Source organism: Pseudorca crassidens, chromosome 4, assembly GCF_039906515.1.
Source record: "Pseudorca crassidens isolate mPseCra1 chromosome 4, mPseCra1.hap1, whole genome shotgun sequence".
Classification (NCBI taxonomy): Eukaryota; Metazoa; Chordata; class Mammalia; order Artiodactyla; family Delphinidae; genus Pseudorca; species Pseudorca crassidens.
In genome coordinates this window covers 30,355,033-30,371,873 of record NC_090299.1, presented here as the reverse complement: position 1 = coordinate 30,371,873, position 16,841 = coordinate 30,355,033, and the positions used below count along the sequence as shown (strand labels likewise).

General features: G+C 40.7%; 1 protein-coding gene across 4 annotated transcripts in view; it reads left to right on the top strand.

Moving 5' to 3' along the window:
* The first annotated feature begins 858 nt into the window (after positions 1 to 858).
* Positions 859 to 16,841, top strand: part of SEC24B (SEC24 homolog B, COPII coat complex component) — a 93,635-nt gene continuing 77,652 nt past the window's right edge. For all 4 annotated transcript variants that reach the window (XM_067735360.1, XM_067735359.1, XM_067735358.1 and 1 more), the window contains exon 1: positions 859 to 1,002. In XM_067735360.1, the coding sequence (XP_067591461.1) occupies positions 876 to 1,002 (127 nt within the window). In that variant the 5' untranslated portion in view covers positions 859 to 875. The remainder of the gene's footprint in view (positions 1,003 to 16,841) is intronic.

Genomic DNA, 16,841 nt, shown 5'->3' with positions numbered 1-16,841 from the left:
GGATGAGCCAACTCTTGGCAAAAATCATGAGGACGATAAAGTTTGCCTTTCAGCTTCCCTTATACTCCATTTCCCCCTTTCCTTTCCCAGGATTTAAGTCAGTGGGAAAAGTTCTCAATTCTTATTGAGATACTGTGTTTATCATAGAGAAATAATTCTTTTTCTTTTGCCCAGGATTATAATTCCCTACGGACAGGGAGCTTGAATGTCTATTTCCTTTAGGATTTAATATTAAGGGGGAAAACACCTCAAGATTAAAAAAAAAAAAAAAAGCCAAACCCAGGGTTCCTCTTCGGAGGAAGGGTGAGCGGGGTCAGTCCGGCCAGGCGCTGCCTTGGTCTCCGGAGGTCACCCCGCAGCTCTGGAACCCCGTCCCCGCACCGCACCGCCCGGCCCAGGCCCGCCGCGCTCCTGCCTCCGCCCCACGTGGGAGAGGGCCCAGCGCCATCTATCCTGGTCCACCCCTTTCGCCCCGAGGCGACAACAGGTCAGCCCGGGCCCGAGAACGCAGGGCTGGCTGGGAGGCTGCCGCCCCGCGCCCCGCCTCCGGCCTGGGCGCGCCGGGCTCCGCCTGCAGGGGCCGCTGCGGCTCGCACAGTCAGCGCCTGCCGGGAGCGACCCGCGGGGTGGGAGTCCCGCGTCTCGGGGCTCGAGGCGGCGGCGGGGCAGGGCCGGGAGGGGTTCCGGCGCCCGCAGCGGCCGAGCTAGGCTCCAGGGCGGAGCGCGAGCACTCCAGCCACGGTCCCGGGTGACTCCGTCGGTGACGCCGGGCGCGTTCCTTCCTCTTCCTCTCGCCGCTCCGGCTCCGCCTTCCCTTCCCTTCCCTCCGCCCAACTACCCGAAGCGGAGCCGCGGCCGCCGCCCGCAGTGCCGTCATGTCGGCCCCCGCCGGGTCACCTCATCCGGCCGCCAGCTCCCGGATCCCGCCCAAGCTTGGCGGAGCCGCCGCCTCAGGAGCCGCCGCGCCCGCGGGCCCGGGCCCGGGGCCTCACCAGCAGAACGGTGAGGAGGGCGGCCGGGGCGGAGCGCGGGGCCTAGTGCTGGCGGGGCAGCCTGCGCGGCCGAATCGGGCGGGGCGGGAGGGAGGGCGGTGTGGGGGGGGGGGCGGCTGCCGGGGCGGGGTGGGGGGCGGCACGAGGCGGGGGGCGGCCCCGGGGGGTTTGGGGGGACTGGGGGGGAGGGGCGGCCCGGCGCGGGGGCCGGCCCAGGGAATCAGGGAGCAGGGCTGTCTCTGTAGTGTGACCCCGGGCCCGAAACCACGGGGACGAGTAGGGGCCATAGAAAAGGGGGAGACCAGACACCGCGTGAAATCCCTTTTATCCAGCCCGGGCGCAGGGAAGTTTCCACGGGCGACCCCTTCGCCCAGATACCGGGCGAAAAGCCGAGGCCGCAGAGTGCGTGGTCCGTGGAAGGCTGGTGTAGCCATGGAGCTGGGAGGGTTGTGCCCTTCCTGTCTCAGGAAAATTGCTCTGATTTCTGAGGCCTGGCGAGCACACTGCCTGGAAGGGAACTGAAGTTAGTGCCCAAGTTTGTAGACAAAGGGTGTAAAGATGCAACACAAGTGTAACTGTAACCCTGACCCAGTTCGGCCTCAAGATCTGTCATTGCTGCTGCGGCCGCTACTCGAGCGTTTGGAGTTTGCTGGTCGTGTTTGAAAGGGAGCAGGTGTCAAACGGATTTAAACGAATACTTTTAGATCTGGGTGTTTCCCCCCCTGCCCCCCCAGCTTCACTTTCAAAAACACAAAAACGTGCCAGAGTTGGCCCTGGTTGAGGCAAGGCCTTCATACCGGCAGCAGCCAATGCACCGTGAAAGCGCTTTCATACTAAGGTCGCGGGCTTTGGGGATGCGCGAGTTTCAGCTGAAAAATGATCGGCTCTAGTATTCCCTCATCTTGAGATTTGGAATGTTCGTGGCTGGGGCCGGGGGAGAGGGAGCCTCCCTTTATAGACGATAACATTTTAGATGAGAACTCTCGAAAGTGATGGACTGAATACTTAAGAATATGTCTGGTTCTCTGTAAAAGAGAACAAGGTCTGCTGGTACTCTTTAAAAATGGTTGTTGGACTGACCTATTTTATCCAATCTGTGAAATGAAAACTTACTAGACTTTATAACCCAGTTCAGCCAGCATCTAAATTTTATAACTGATACTTTTCAAGCTTGCAGTTTATCGTTTATCCTGAGAACCAGAAGTTGAATTTTTTTCATAAGTCAAACGTGATGGCTTAGCCTTATCCTTTGGATCAGCCATACTTGTCAGTATTACGTGCTTTACTTTAACTGGTCATTGTTTACTCTGTGGGTTTTGAATGTGAGCAGTGTAGTAGGTTTTGTACTTCTGTCCTGAAAATACATGAAGATATTATTTGTGAGCAGGTTTTGTTCTTGTAAACTTGATATAAATTCTTGTTTTTGTTTTGTTTTTAGAATAGCTTTGTGTGTGGAGGAACTAGAACATGATAATTTAGGAAGCGATCCCAAGTCTTTTAGAATATTTTAAATCCATGATTAATAGTGATCCAAGGATTGTGTCTTGATTTTCTGAGTATGCATTATTGTCTTAGTGTACAGTTTTTAGAGTGGCAAGTATTTACCTCAGCCTTAACAAATTTTGTGAACGCTCAAGGAATGGCAGGATATCAGTTGTGATCGGGCTGTTAAATATGTAAAAACAAATCAGTTAATACATTTAGAAGCCAAAAATAGATGATGCTTGATTTCTGCTGTTTATAATCGTTACTTTGACATAATTCATTTCAACATTTTTTGCATGCTTGCCAGTTGGGGACTCAAGGTTAGCCTAGTAGAAAAGACAGAATCCCTGCCTTTCTTGTAAATTGACGTGTATTTTGGTGACATTTGAGTTGGTTATGACCTTGAGGGATTTGACAGGGATGGATAGGAGAGGAGGGCTGTCTCAAGGACATGAACAGAAGTCTCAAAATTTAGAAACTAAGAGGCAGAAAGGGTGTTGGGTGAGAGGGAAAACCCAAGAATACCTAAAAGGGGCCAAGTTACAGAAAGGCCTTAAATGCTAAGGAATTTAGAAATTAAGATAAAGAACTAGAGTTAATTTTTGTTTGTTTTTGTAAAAGTAAGTAGCTTAAGTAGGTAAATAACAAGATCAAATCTGTTTTTGTTTTGTTTGTTAATCTTAGAAAAAAGTAATTTTTGCTATATGGTATTTGGCACCCATAGATAACGATTAAGCAGCCATTCAGGTTTGTGGTTGATTCTTTAGCCCCACGTAAACTAGTTTGCCTTTTAATATATCTCTGGAATTCCAGCACGGTGAAAAGGAAATAGGTCAGAAGTATGAGTTTGAAGCATCACAGAAGACAGAGTTGTAAAACTGGAATGGTACTTAGAGATCACTTAGCTTAGTGGTTATCAAACATTTTTAAAAACAGATTTGTTTTCCTGCAGAGCCCTGCTATAGAAATCAGAAAAAAGCAGAGCTGTTGTGGTTAAAATAGAGGTGGAGGTCCAGGTGTTTTGGGAACACAGTCTGTAAAACACCTAGTTCACTTCTCTAATTGAACAGATCCAGAAAGTTTTGGGTGGGTGTTTTTCACCAATGCCCGTATAAGCTTCTTGAGGGTAGCAGCCTGCCTCCTGTTCACTGCTGTGTATTCAGGGCCTAGAACAAGTTATAGTCTCATTAAACATTTGTTAAATGAAGTCTAATACAGTCTTCTAGTTCCAAGTCCAATCTCTCTCTATTAACAGACTCTAAGAAGTCTCTTATTAGAAACTTTGATATTGGAAAGGGTAGGGAGGCAGAAATCGGGCCTTCATTATTACTTTTCCTTATTTTCTATGTTTAATTGTTAACATGCTTTCCCCCATTTATTTGAAGATAGAATTTGACTTCTTTGAGTCTTTGAAATATTTCTTTTTAAACTTCCTTCCTTGAAGTTATATTTCTGTACTTTAGTTTTTCATTGAGCACGATGTGGGCGGTTTAGAATTATTTGTATTTTCATATGAAGTATTAGTTGAACATTTTTCAACTTTTACTCTGCCTTTTGAGAGTCCTTCCAAAACTGAGTCCTCAAACAAGGGGAAACTGAGTGAATAATATCCTGGTAATGATGGCATAACCCCATAATTTCCCCCAATCGACTCAAATTGAAAGAGGTCTTTTTAGAATTTTTGGGGGCGGTGGGTCACCCAAATTTACCAGTAAAACACTGCTTTTTAATTCTACGTTTAGGAAGCAAGTGGTGCTCATTTTGAAATGAAAATGTGTTTTCATCCTTCCATGTGCCTTTTCCAAGAATGATACTACTGGCAGTTTTATCATTTTAATTGTTAATAATGCAAGGAAGATGAGATAGTAATGGGAATTATGAGAATTCATTATGGAAGCTATAAATAAATATACCATTCACTCAGCAATACTGTCCGGTAGGTTATAGGAAACCCTTCAACTTTGAGAGCACATGCAAAATTTAAAATGATACAAATCTCCCTAGTGTGTCTGAAGTAAGTTTCTTTTGATCAGAGCAGTATTTGTGTCTCAGGTTTCTAGTCTTCCTTTCTAGCTAACCAGAAGCATCAAGTCCTCTCATGAAGATACTGCCATGGTATAACATAGCTTTCTGCACACATCATTTCCCCCTAGGTTGATTAATAGATATCTCAAGGATCTTAAAAAATATATAAACAAGTGTCTTTTATCTGGGTTTAGTTTTTATTGTTGTTGCTGTATTGCTTTGGTTATTTTTATTGTATTTTCATTCCCATGCCACTCCCTCCCCCTCAGTTTCTGAGGTTATATCTGTACTGATTTTTGTAAATCACATTCATTGCTACTGATCCTAGTATTTCAGCTGACTTCCATCTTTCTGATTCATCTGTGAACCCTGAAGTATTTATTAGATGCTAAAGACGTTGAAATAGAACAGATTTTGAGCCAATCTTCAGCAGACTTTCCTAGAAATGAGAGTATCTTCACAGTCAGCACTGCGTGTTAGAGCAGATCGTGTTATATTCAGCCCTGGGGAAGCCACTATTATTTCCAGTAGGCTAAGCATACTCAGAATTGTCAGAAAGTGTGGGCTAGTGAAAAGGCTGTAGGCTCTGTTACAGCCCAGGGTTTTGTGGAGAAAATTACTTAACATCTCTGGACTTCAGGGGATAATAATACCTCCCTCGTAGGGTTGTTGAGAAGATTACATTAAATGAGGTACTATTTTTTAAAGTACCTGGTGCTTAGCAAAATGAGACGCTTAGCAAATGAGGGTCCCCTTCAAAATACCAGGATATAAATTCTTCATGTGGCAGATACCGCGTGAGTTTTCCTCATCACATTCCATGGCAGCATGCAGTAGGCACTCAATGGAGTAAGTGAACTAGTGTATTATTTTTTTACACTCCCTCCCACGAATCTGCTCTTGGAAGGTTTCCTCTAATAGGCCACTACCTCAGCTAGCTGGTTTGCGGGAAGAGGGGTTTCATCGGTTTTAAGTTTTCTAAAATTGTGTGCTGAAAGCTGCCTGTAAGAGGAACTGAGGAAAAAGCGGATGAAGTAGGGAGGGGGGAGGGACTAGTAAAATGCCTTGCCTAGGCAGTGGCCAGGTCCTAACTTGCTTGTTTTTCCTAGTATTTCTGTGAAATGGGCTTTGGAACCTGCAGTACCTGGCTTCTTCACTACTTCCCAACTATTTGAAACTGTATGGATTAGTGACCTTTCGTGTCCCTGTTTGTTTGTTTGTAAAATGACAATAGTGGTACTTCACAGGACTTGAGAGAATTATATAAGATTATATATAGGAAAGTAAAGTACCTGGCATGTAGTAGGTTTTCAAACAATATTGATTTTCTTTTGGCCCCTTCATTCTTAGCACTCGTTATCATGACATCCAAAGAGGACAACTGATGTAGTGGCAGGAATAACCTATACTTAGTGCAGTGAGATTTCATCCAAATGGTTGCATAGGCTGTGTCTGCCAGCAGTGACTGGAACAGTTACCTTTGTGGCTATTAGCCCTCCATCAGGAAGAATAATCCAGGGGAATCAGACGTCATTGAGACTCCCCAGTTTTTAAATCACTGGAGTTTCTAATTGCAGATTTCTTTAGAGGTGTATGTGTGTGTATACATTTTATGCTCACTAAAAATGTATTTTAGTAATATTATTGATACTTTATTGGTAGGGGTAGTATATTCAAACTATTTAGTAATCAGTACTGCAGGTACTGACCACTGAATGGATACCAACCTTGCCCCTAGAGCAGAATTCAGACAGACTGCAGTGTGCCAGGCATTAGTCCTTTAGCTGCTAAGTCGTGAGTGGCTGTGTGGCAAGGGGCCAGCATGGTGGGGCGCAGCAGAGAGTCAGGGTCAGGACTGTGGCTTTTGACCAGCTGGTTCAAGAGCATTTTAACAGTTTGATAAGGACGATTGTTAAAGTGCATACTGGCTGAGTATTGACGGACTTCTTGATTGCTCAGTGATGAATGAATTACCTTCTTAGATCTGATTCTCCTTCTCCCAATTAGTACGAATTGTATCTCAATAGGATAGAGGAGTTTGTACTCCGATGACCTTTCATTATCTTTTAAAGATAATGAAAACTTTTCATCTGACTTTTTTAAAAAGTTGGAAATTCAATTCAGGAAACGACTAATGAAACAAAAATACATTAAAAATGTTGCTTCTCTGTGGGATTGGTGGGGGGATGAGGAAACATTAAGAGCCTATGGTTTTTTGTATAGTGACTAGACTTTCCATAAAATACTTGATTTGTAAATTTTGATTTTCATGTCGAGTTTGCTTAAAGCAGGAATAGAATGAGTTTTCCTTTGGTGAGACTCTTATCTCTGAAAGGAGATTATGTCACTGAGGCAGATCTATCCCTTGGGTGGATCTTGTGATAATTTACTCTTGCTAAGGAGGGCATAGATGCTTATAGAAAATCAGGCTGTATCTAGTTTGTATATGATAATATCAGGCTGAACAGCTGAAACCTCTGCAGCTGTGATTAGAGTTGGGGAGATTATCCTGGATCTGGGCAGGCCTGATATAATTACAACCATCCTTATTAGAAACTGGAGGAGTCAGCCTGCAGAGAAAGTAATGTGACCATAGAGCAGAGGTTAGGATGTTGTGCTTTGAAGTTGGAGGAAGGGGCCATGAGCTCAGGAATGCAGGTGGTTACTAGAAGCTGAAAAAGGCAAAGAAATGGATTCTGTCCTCAGGCCTCGGAAGGAACCAGCTTTGCCCATGGTACCTTGATATTAGCCCAGTGAAACTGACTCTGGATTTCTGACTTCGAGAACTCTAAAAGAATAAATTTGTGTTATTTCAAGCCATTGAATTTGTATAATTTGTTATACTTGCAGTAGGAAACTCATACATCTGGTAAGAAGGGAAGAAAAAGTGGCAGTGTCAAAACACTTTAGATGTAATGAAATACAATAGGTTTTTACTTTCCTTTTGTTTCAAATGTTCTTATACTTGAACTACTACAGAGTAAAAAGTGTAGAATGCCAAGGTAAAAAAAAAGTCAGACTTGTATATTTGTTCTCATAGTAGCGTATAAATGACTTTACATAGTGGAAGCTATTAAGTTTTGAATTCTTTCTCTTTCAGTATCATATAGTTCTTGTTGATAATTGTGATGTGGTAAACGCCTAATACAGAAATATTTGAGGATTATTTATGGGGCTTAATTTTTTTCAAAATATAGTAATGGATTCCATGAGCCAGTCACTACCCTAAGCCTTAAGGATATGATAGAGCTGAGAGCAAACTAGGCCCAAGTTTTTCACTTACAGAGTGCACACTTAGAGTTCCATGTGGAAAGCGCTGTCCAAAATACTGTAGTACAACATTAAGCAGGCATCTGTTTGTAGGGTTAGAGAATGTCTTCTAGAGGAAGAGCTGAGCTGAGAACTGAAGAATGAGTAAGAGTTGGTCAGATGAAGGGAGTAGAGGGAGTTTTTGAAGTTTCCAGGTAGAGGGAAGAGACTGTGTGAACTGTCAGGGGTGAACAAGCATGACTTGAGAAAAATTTTCTATGGTAAGAGTGTGGAATAGTGATTTTCAGCCTTTTCACACTCATGGCTACTTTAGTGCCAGAGTTTTTGGTGACATTCTTTTTTTTTAATTTATTTTTATTTATTATTTGGCTGCGTGGGGTCTTTGTTGCTGCGCACGGGCTTTCTCTAGTTGCAGCAAGTGGAGGCTGCTCTTTGTTGCAGTGCACGGGCTTCTCATTAGGGTGGCTTCTTTTGTTGCGGAGCACGGGCTCTAGGCACGCAGGCTTCAGTAGTTGTGGCACGTGGGCTCAGTAGCTGTGGCTCGTGGGCTCTAGAGAGCAGGCTAAGTAGTTGTGGCGCACGGACTTAGTTGCTCCGCGGCATGTGGGATCTTCCCAGACCAGGGATCGAACCCATGTCCTCTGCATTGGCAGGCGGATTCTTAACCACTGCGTTTGGTGGCATTCTTGAAGGAATTAAGCTTTGAATACCTGTATTTTTAAAAAGCAAGTTTCAGAAAAATATCACATAATTTACTTGATCCTCTTCAGAAGTCTTTATATGGCAACTTAACTGTTGTATTCTGCCCTAATAAACCTCTTTGATGGCCTTTTGAGGCAAAGCTCCAGCATACAACCTTACCTGATGCTGTGCTGTGGCTCCTTTGCTTTTCTTGTGGCAAGTTATACCTCTTCCTACCAGGTCAGCATTCTGTGTCACTTCATCATAACAGTAGGCATTCTGAGTTGTAACAGAATTACATTTTATTTATTGATCAAAATTTGGCGGACCCACGTGAGGACCCGCAGTATATTAAGGTATACCTGTAGGAAATCATTGTGAGAAGGGGGAGTGGTAAGCAATGAGTTGGGAGAGGTAGGCAGGGGTCAGATCATGAAGGGTCTTTGCATTGGTTTTCTCTTTGCTGATGTAACAAATTGCCACAAACTGGTGGCTTAAAACAACATGAATTCATCTTCTGTAGGTTAGAAGTCTAACTGGGCTAAAATCAAGGTGTCATTAGGGCTGCATTCACTTCTAGAGGCTCTAGGCAAAGGCAAAGGTCTTTTTCAGCTTCTAGAGGCTACCCACATTCCTTAGCTTGTGGCCCACTCTTCCCATCTTCAAAGCCAGCAACATTGCATCTCTCAGAGGAGTCTTCTGTAGTCACATCTCCCTCTGACTCTCTTCTGCTTCCCTCTGCCACCTTTTTTTTTTTTTTTTTGCGGTACGCGGGCCTCTCACTGTTGTGGCCTCTCCCGTTGCGGAGCACAGGCTCCGGACGCGCAGGCTCAGCGGCCATGGCTCACGGGCCCAGCCGCTCCACGGCATGTGGGATCTTCCTGGACTGGGGCACGAACCCGTGTCCCCTGCATCGGCAGGCGGATTCTCAACCACTGCGCCACCAGGGAAGCCCCCTCTGCCACTTTTAAGGACTCTCATGATTACACTGAGCTCACCTGGATTATCTAGGATATTCTCCCTCTTCTAAGGTCAGCTGATTAACGACCCTAATGCTATCTGTAACCTTACCTCCCCTTTGCCATGTAACCTAGCATATTCACAGGTTCCAGGGATTAGGAAATGGACATATGGGATGAAGGAGGGATTATTCTGTCTTCCACTATCTTACAGGCCATGTTAAAGAATTTGTATTTTTCCTTGATGGCAAGAAAAACCCTTAGAAAGCTTTAAACAAGGAAGTAACAATCAGATTTTTTTTTAGGAAAATCACTCTGGTGGCTATGTTTGGTGTAGTCATTTGTTTCAAAAATTTTGTCAATCAATTTAGTAGGTCGTTTCCAGCACTTTTTTCATTGATGGTTTAAAAACTTGTTATTTTGCAATAATTTTAGATTTGCGGAAGTGATACACTGTACGGAAAATGCAATAACCTTCACTTAGCTTCTTCTAAAGTCTTAACATCTTCCTCTCATGATTTACCATCTTATAAAACTATGGTACCTTTATCAAAACTAGGAAATTAACATTGGGGAAATACAGTTAACTAAACAACAGATTTTTATTTACATTTCACCAGTTTTTCCGCTATTTTTTTTTTTCCATTCCTGGATCCAATCCAGGATATCATGTTGCATTTAGTTGTGTTGCCTTAGTCTCCTCTGGTCTATGACAATTTCTTAGTCTTTTTTTTTGTTTTTTGGACTTTGACAGGACTGGTAAGTGATAGTTCCTCACTTTGGGTTTGCTGATGCTTTCCCATGATTAGACTGGGGTTATGAGCTTTTTAGGAAGAATACCCAGAGGTTGAAGTGCCCTTATCGTGTCATATCGGGGGTTACATGATCTCAATTTGTTTTATTACTGGTCATGTTAACCTTGGGCACTTGATTGAAGAGATGTCTTAGTTTGGGCTACTATGACAAAATACCATAGACTAGGAGGCTTAAATCACAGACATTTATTTTCTCAGTTTTAGAGGCTGGCAGTTCAAGATCAGGGTGCCAGCATAGCTGTGTTCTGGTGAAGACCCTCTTCGTGGCTTGTAGACCTCCGTCTTCTCGCTGCTCGAATGGTTTTCTTCTTATAAGGATACTGATTCTTCATGAGGGTCCTACCCTCGTGACCTAATCTAAACCTAATTACTTCCCCAAAGCCCCACCTCTTAATACCTTCAAATTGGGCGTTAGGGCTTCATACGGATTTGGAGGGGGACACATTCAGGCCAGATTCCTCCACTGTAAAATTACTATTTTTTATTTTTTCCTGCTCTGTTGGGAGCAACTCATTTAACTCAAGCCTACATTCAACAGAAAGGGAATTATGTTCTACCTCCTGGAGCGAGATGTATCAAATAATTTGTGGGCATATGTTAAAATCACCACAGTAATTAATAAACATTCTTAGGGAGATACTTTGAAGTTACTATCCTGTCTCCGCTTAAAATTTCATGTACTAATTTTAGCATTCCTCATTCGCTCTTGCCTGTGGTTATTATTGCTGTGGAATTCTAATGGTGATTTTCTTTTTCCCTCATTCTTTCTACATATTCGGAATTTTTCTGTAAGGAAGACTTGCCCCCTTTTCTCTCCCATCTTAAAACTTATTCAGTCATTTATATTATTATGGTCTTAAGAATATTTATTTTATTCTTTGGATTATAAGCCAATACTATCATTATTTAAAATATTTACTCAAATTGTTACAGCTTTGGCCATTGGGAGCTCTTTCAGTTTGGCTGTTGTGTCCTTTGGCCACCGTCCTTTTGTTTTTTGAGCACTTCCTTACTTTCTGGCATTAGCAGATGCTCCATCTTTTACTTGCTCTATGGCAGCACCAGAGCCTGCTCTTCGTCCAAGGAGCCCTGGTTCCTTTTGTTGGGACATGGTGTTAAGAAACCAAAAACTGGGCCTTGGATGTGCTCATTGCTACTGTGGTGTCACTGTTTCTAGGCTCTCTCAGCAGACAGAGCTAGGGGATATATATGTATACGAACCCAAGTATGTGAACCTATTTATATAATTATATCTGTTGCCTATTTATCTGTATGTGTATTACCTAAATATCCTTCTGTTAGGTTATCATACATTTGTAATAAAGTTAGACTGATTTGTCACAGTCTGCATTCCATCCTAGATTTTCTCAACATCTGGTTGATTTTTTACAAAAATTTGCATGTAGTAAATTTCATTCATTCTTTGTAGTGTACAGCTCTATGGGTTTTGATGAATGCATGTACTAGTCAAGTATCAACCACCACAACACTATTCAGAACAGTTCCATCACCATAAAAAAATGTCTTCATGCAGTCCCTTTGTAGTTAACAGCTCTCCCTTCTGCAAATCCTGGCAACCATTGCTGTTCTCCTTCACCTTTTCCAGAGTGTTGTATAAATGGAACCATAAAATATATCATCTTTTGGGTCTGGTTTCTTTCACCATGTTCATCTATGCTGTTGCATGAAACAATGTTCTGTTCCCTTTTATTGCTGCATAGTATTCTATCTAGTATATGTATAAACAGGATTGTTTATCCATTCCTCCGTTGTTGAATATCTTGGTTGTTTCCAGCTTCTGGTGATCATGAATAAAGCTGCTATAAACATTCAGGCACTGGGTTTGTGTGAATACTAGTTTTCAGGTCACTTAGGTAAATATTTAGGAGTGGGACTGCTGGGTCATATGGTAAGTGTATGTTTAACCTTTTATAAGAAACAGCCAAACCATTTTCCAAGGTGGGTGTACTATTTTGCATTCGCTCCAACAATAAACTAGAGTTTCTGTTAAACTATATCTTTGCCAACATTTGATATTTTCAGGGTTTTTGTTTCAGTCATTGTAATGAGTGTATAGAGATATCTCATTGGGGTTTTAATTTGCATTTCTCTGACTAATGATGAGCATATTTGCATACATTTGCCATCCATATATCTTCTTTGGTGATTATCTTTTCACATCTTTAACCAGTTTTTGGTTGGGTTGTCTGTTTTCTCACTGTTGAATTTTAAGAGTCCTTAATATATTCTGAATACAAGTTCTTTACTGAGCATGTGATTTGCAAATATTTTCTCCTAGTCTGCTACTTGTCTTTTAATCCTCTTAGTGGTTTTTGCAGAGCAAAAGTTTTTAATTTGATTAAATTCACTTTTTCAATATTTCATGCTTTTAGTGTTATAGGTAAGAACTTATTGCTAAACCCATATTCACCTGGATATTCTTCTATATTTTCTCCTATAAGTTTTAAAATTTTCCATTAAATCTATGCTTCGTTTTGACTTAATATTTGTTTAAGATCTGAGACATGTGTTGAGATTCATTTTTTTTGCATATGAACTATTCATCGATTGAAAAGTACCGTCAATTGAAAAGACTGTCTTTCCTCCATTGAATTGCCATGGCACCATTGTCAAAAAATCAGTTGACTGTGTTTTTGTGGCTCTATTTTTATTATTTTCTGTATGTCTAGCCTTTTGTCTGGACCACACTTTCTTTTTGTGTGTGTGTGTGTGTGTGTGTGTGTGTGTGTGCGTGCTACGCAGGCCTCTCACTGCTATGACCTCTCCCGTTGTGGAGCACAGGCTCCGGGCGCACGGGCTCAGCGGCCATGGCTCATGGGTCCAGCCGCTCCGCGGCACGTGGGATCTTCCCAGACCGGGGCATGAACCCGTGTCCCCTGCATTGGCAGGCGGACTCTCAACCACTGCGCCACCAGGGAAGCCCTGGACCACACTTTCTTGATTATTGTTGTATATAAAGTCTTGAAATTGGGTAAATCTTCCAACTGTTCTTTCTCAAAGTTTTTTGTTTGTTTTTTGCTATTTTAGTATCCTTGCCTTTTCCTAGAAATTTTAGAATCGGCTTGTTGATATCCATAAAAGAGCCTTCATGTATTTTTATTGGTATTGTTTGAATCTAAAGATCAAAATTGAGATAATTTACATCTTAATGTCAAGTCTTCCAGTCCACAAACATGGTATATCATTCCATATCCTTGATTTCTTTCATCAGTGTTTTGTTCTATATATAGTTTTGTTTTGTTCTGTATATCAGTTCTGTATAGATCCTTCACATATTTCATTAGATTTGTATTTTAAGTACTACCTTTTGTGTGTGTGCTATTATAAATAGTATTTTGGTTTTAGAATCTGAATTCTGAATTTTTAAAAACAGTAATTGCTGCTCTAGTTGCTATTAGTACATAGTAAATTACAACAAAACAATGGTTAAGCAACCATTTTATTATGCTCACAGACTGTGTTGAACTAAGACTTTGAACAGGGCATGGCATAGATGGCTTTGCTCTGGGATGTCTAGGGCCTCAGCGGGGAAGACTTAAAATGATTTTGATGGCTGGAGATTGGGATGATCTTGAAGGCTTATTTATTCTCACATCTGGCACTTAGACTGGAATAACTCAGAGACTCGGACTTCAAACCAGAGTCCCGAGTGGTGACCTCTCTATGTGGTTTGGCTTCCTCAGACCATGACAGCTGTGGAGTAAATGGATTTCTTATGGAGCTGCTTAGGGATCCATATGCAGATATTCCATCAAACAGTGCAGGTGCTGAGTTGTCTGTGACCAAGCCTGTGAAGTCACACAGCTTTGCTTCTGCCATTCTTTATTAGTGGAAGCTGTTATAAGCCTGCTCAAATTCAAGGGAAGTAGACAGATCCTACCCTTTAATCAGCAGAGTATCAAAGAGTTTGGGAACTGTGTTTTAAAACTGCCACAGATGCTAAGGCAGTTATAGGAAATATAAGCAAATGAAACTGCTACTACTAGTAAAAACCCCATAATTTACAGAGTGTGTGTGTGTTTTTTTAAAGAGTATATAAATGATTTATTTGTGATATTTGCCAGGCTCAGTTTTTAGTTTATGCAGAAGAAATAAAACTTTAATACTAGTATACCCTAAGAGAAAGTTAAGAGTTATCTAATATATTTTAAGGTTGAAGAAAAGAGAGTGCATGCTTTGTTAGGTCACAGTAAGACAAATTTTTTAAAAATATTTGCTTGTCCTAGATATCAGTTTTTTTCAATTTAAACTGATCTTTATGGTTTGTTTTGTTTTTTCAGTGCAGGCTTTAAAAGTTTTTATTTTTTTATACAGCAGGTTCTTATTAGTCATCAATTTTATACACATCAGTGTATACATGTCAATCCCAGTTGCCCAATTCAGCACACCACCATCCCCACGCCCCCGCGGTTTTCCCCCCTTGCAGGCTTTAAAAGTTGATTTAAAATATTTAAAACAATCATTTTGCTTTCAACGAAGTTTTGATTCATTTATTATTTTGATTAAATTATATTAGAAATTTTGGGGGGTACACTTGGAACATTTAGATCTTGATATAGTGTAAGGAATGGTAAGCACCAACATATAATTAGCTCTTCCTACCTTTGCGTCCCCCCCTCCTCCCACAAAGTAAGTACCTTCCTTTTCTTTGATGGGCTGAAAAAGCAAATAGGATTTTTTGGGTGGGTAATTCACTTCTGATTAATTTCAGCTGATACAACGTTCCTGTTATTTTTAGAAGAATGGCATTTGAGTAGCTTGGACATGATGATGATGCTTTTCCTGTTTTCAGATCATGTGGCATAGGTGAACCAAATCAAATCAGGAAGTGGGTAGATATTTAAACAGATTTCTCTAACTCTGACTTGGCTCTTCTCTTGATTGATCAATTTGTACCAGTGTTGGGTTTTCCGTGACTGTAATGAAGAGTAGCAAACCCTGTGTTTTGTTTTTTTTTTAATTTTTGTTGCAGTATAGTTGGTTTACAGTGTTTTATTAGTTTCAGGTGTATAGCAGGGTGAATCAGTTATATGTATATCCAGCAAGTCCATTTTTAAAATATATTTAAGGAAGAGAAGGAGGAGAACATTTTACACTTTTTTTAAGCATGTTAAATTCTTCTAAATGAACTGTGATCATGTAGAATATCCTGTAAGAAAAGTAAATTATATACCTAGTAAAACAGTGTTACCTGAGTTTTGGTTCTCTGTATGCTTCTTGGAAGTGTGGCCATTATTTTTTCTTTACAGCTTGATTGTGTAAGTTATGTTTGTATCTGCCATGGAGTATGTATTTAAATGACCAAAGATTAAGATTCCACTGCATTATTTAGTAGGAATTGAAAACAGAATAAGGAAATTATTCATATATCTTTTATAAACACATTGTCTGTTTTCTATTTTTATACAATTATTATGACAAAGAATACAGTGGCACTTTGTGTCAGTGAACTTGAAACAGCTTGAAATATATATATATATTTTTTTTGATTATCTTTTCATTTGAGGTATGATACAGATATCTATTTCATTCCACAAGACAAGAAAATTAGATTCTAGGATAATTAAATTTGCCCTTGTAAGCAAAGCTAGAATTCCATTGTTTGAGATAATTGACCTTCTTCTTGGCTAAAGAAAGCTAGCAGGATTTTAGTGTAGCGAGGGGCAGCAGATCATTTTCTGAAAGCACGGACTTGAGCCAGATTATTTGAATCAAATCCCAGCCCTCTTACTCCCTAAGTATGTGACTGTATTGAACAACTTAACTTTTGTGCCTCGTTTATTTTATTTATAAAGCGGTTATAATGATACTGTTTACTTCAGGGGGCTGTGAGGATTAAAGGAGTGAATATATGTAAAACATTTAGAACAGTGAGCGGCACAAAATCTAGTGTTTAGTAATGTTTAGACTATTAATAATATTAATATTATTGTTAACTTTAATGGTATTGATAAAATAAATACATTCTATAGTGATCAAAGATAAATACATAAAAATGGAAGTATTAAAAGCACTAGAGGAAAACATTGGTATATAGCTTTATAACATTGGAATGGGGCAGGCTCTACTAAGTATAATTTTAAAATTTATCAAGCATGAAAGATTTTACTATATAATAATTGAGAAACTATAGCAAGAGACAACATGAACAAAGTTAAAAAACAAACAATAACCTGAGGGAAAATATAGACAGCACATAATAATAACATATGGTTAAATTTCTTAACATACAAGAACATTTATAAATTATTAAGGGAAGCACAATCCTGTGGGAAAAGGGCAAATAACAAAGAAAGATACCCAAATGGCTAAGAAACATTCGAAAGGATTCTGAGCATCACTCAAAGTCTAGTATTGCAAACTAAAATGTTTCTCTCTTATTAGACTGGCAAAGATTAAAATGGTGCTCAGTGTTGGGAAGATGAGGCATTCTTAAGCATTACTGCTGAGCAGTATAAATTGATAGACATTTTTGGAGAGTTATTTGGCAATAATGGTCAATTTTAATAGCCCCAAAACCCTTTGAACCTCCAGTTTCACTTCTAGGAACTTACCCTGCAGATTCGTCAAAGAAGTTGACTTCATAAATTAGT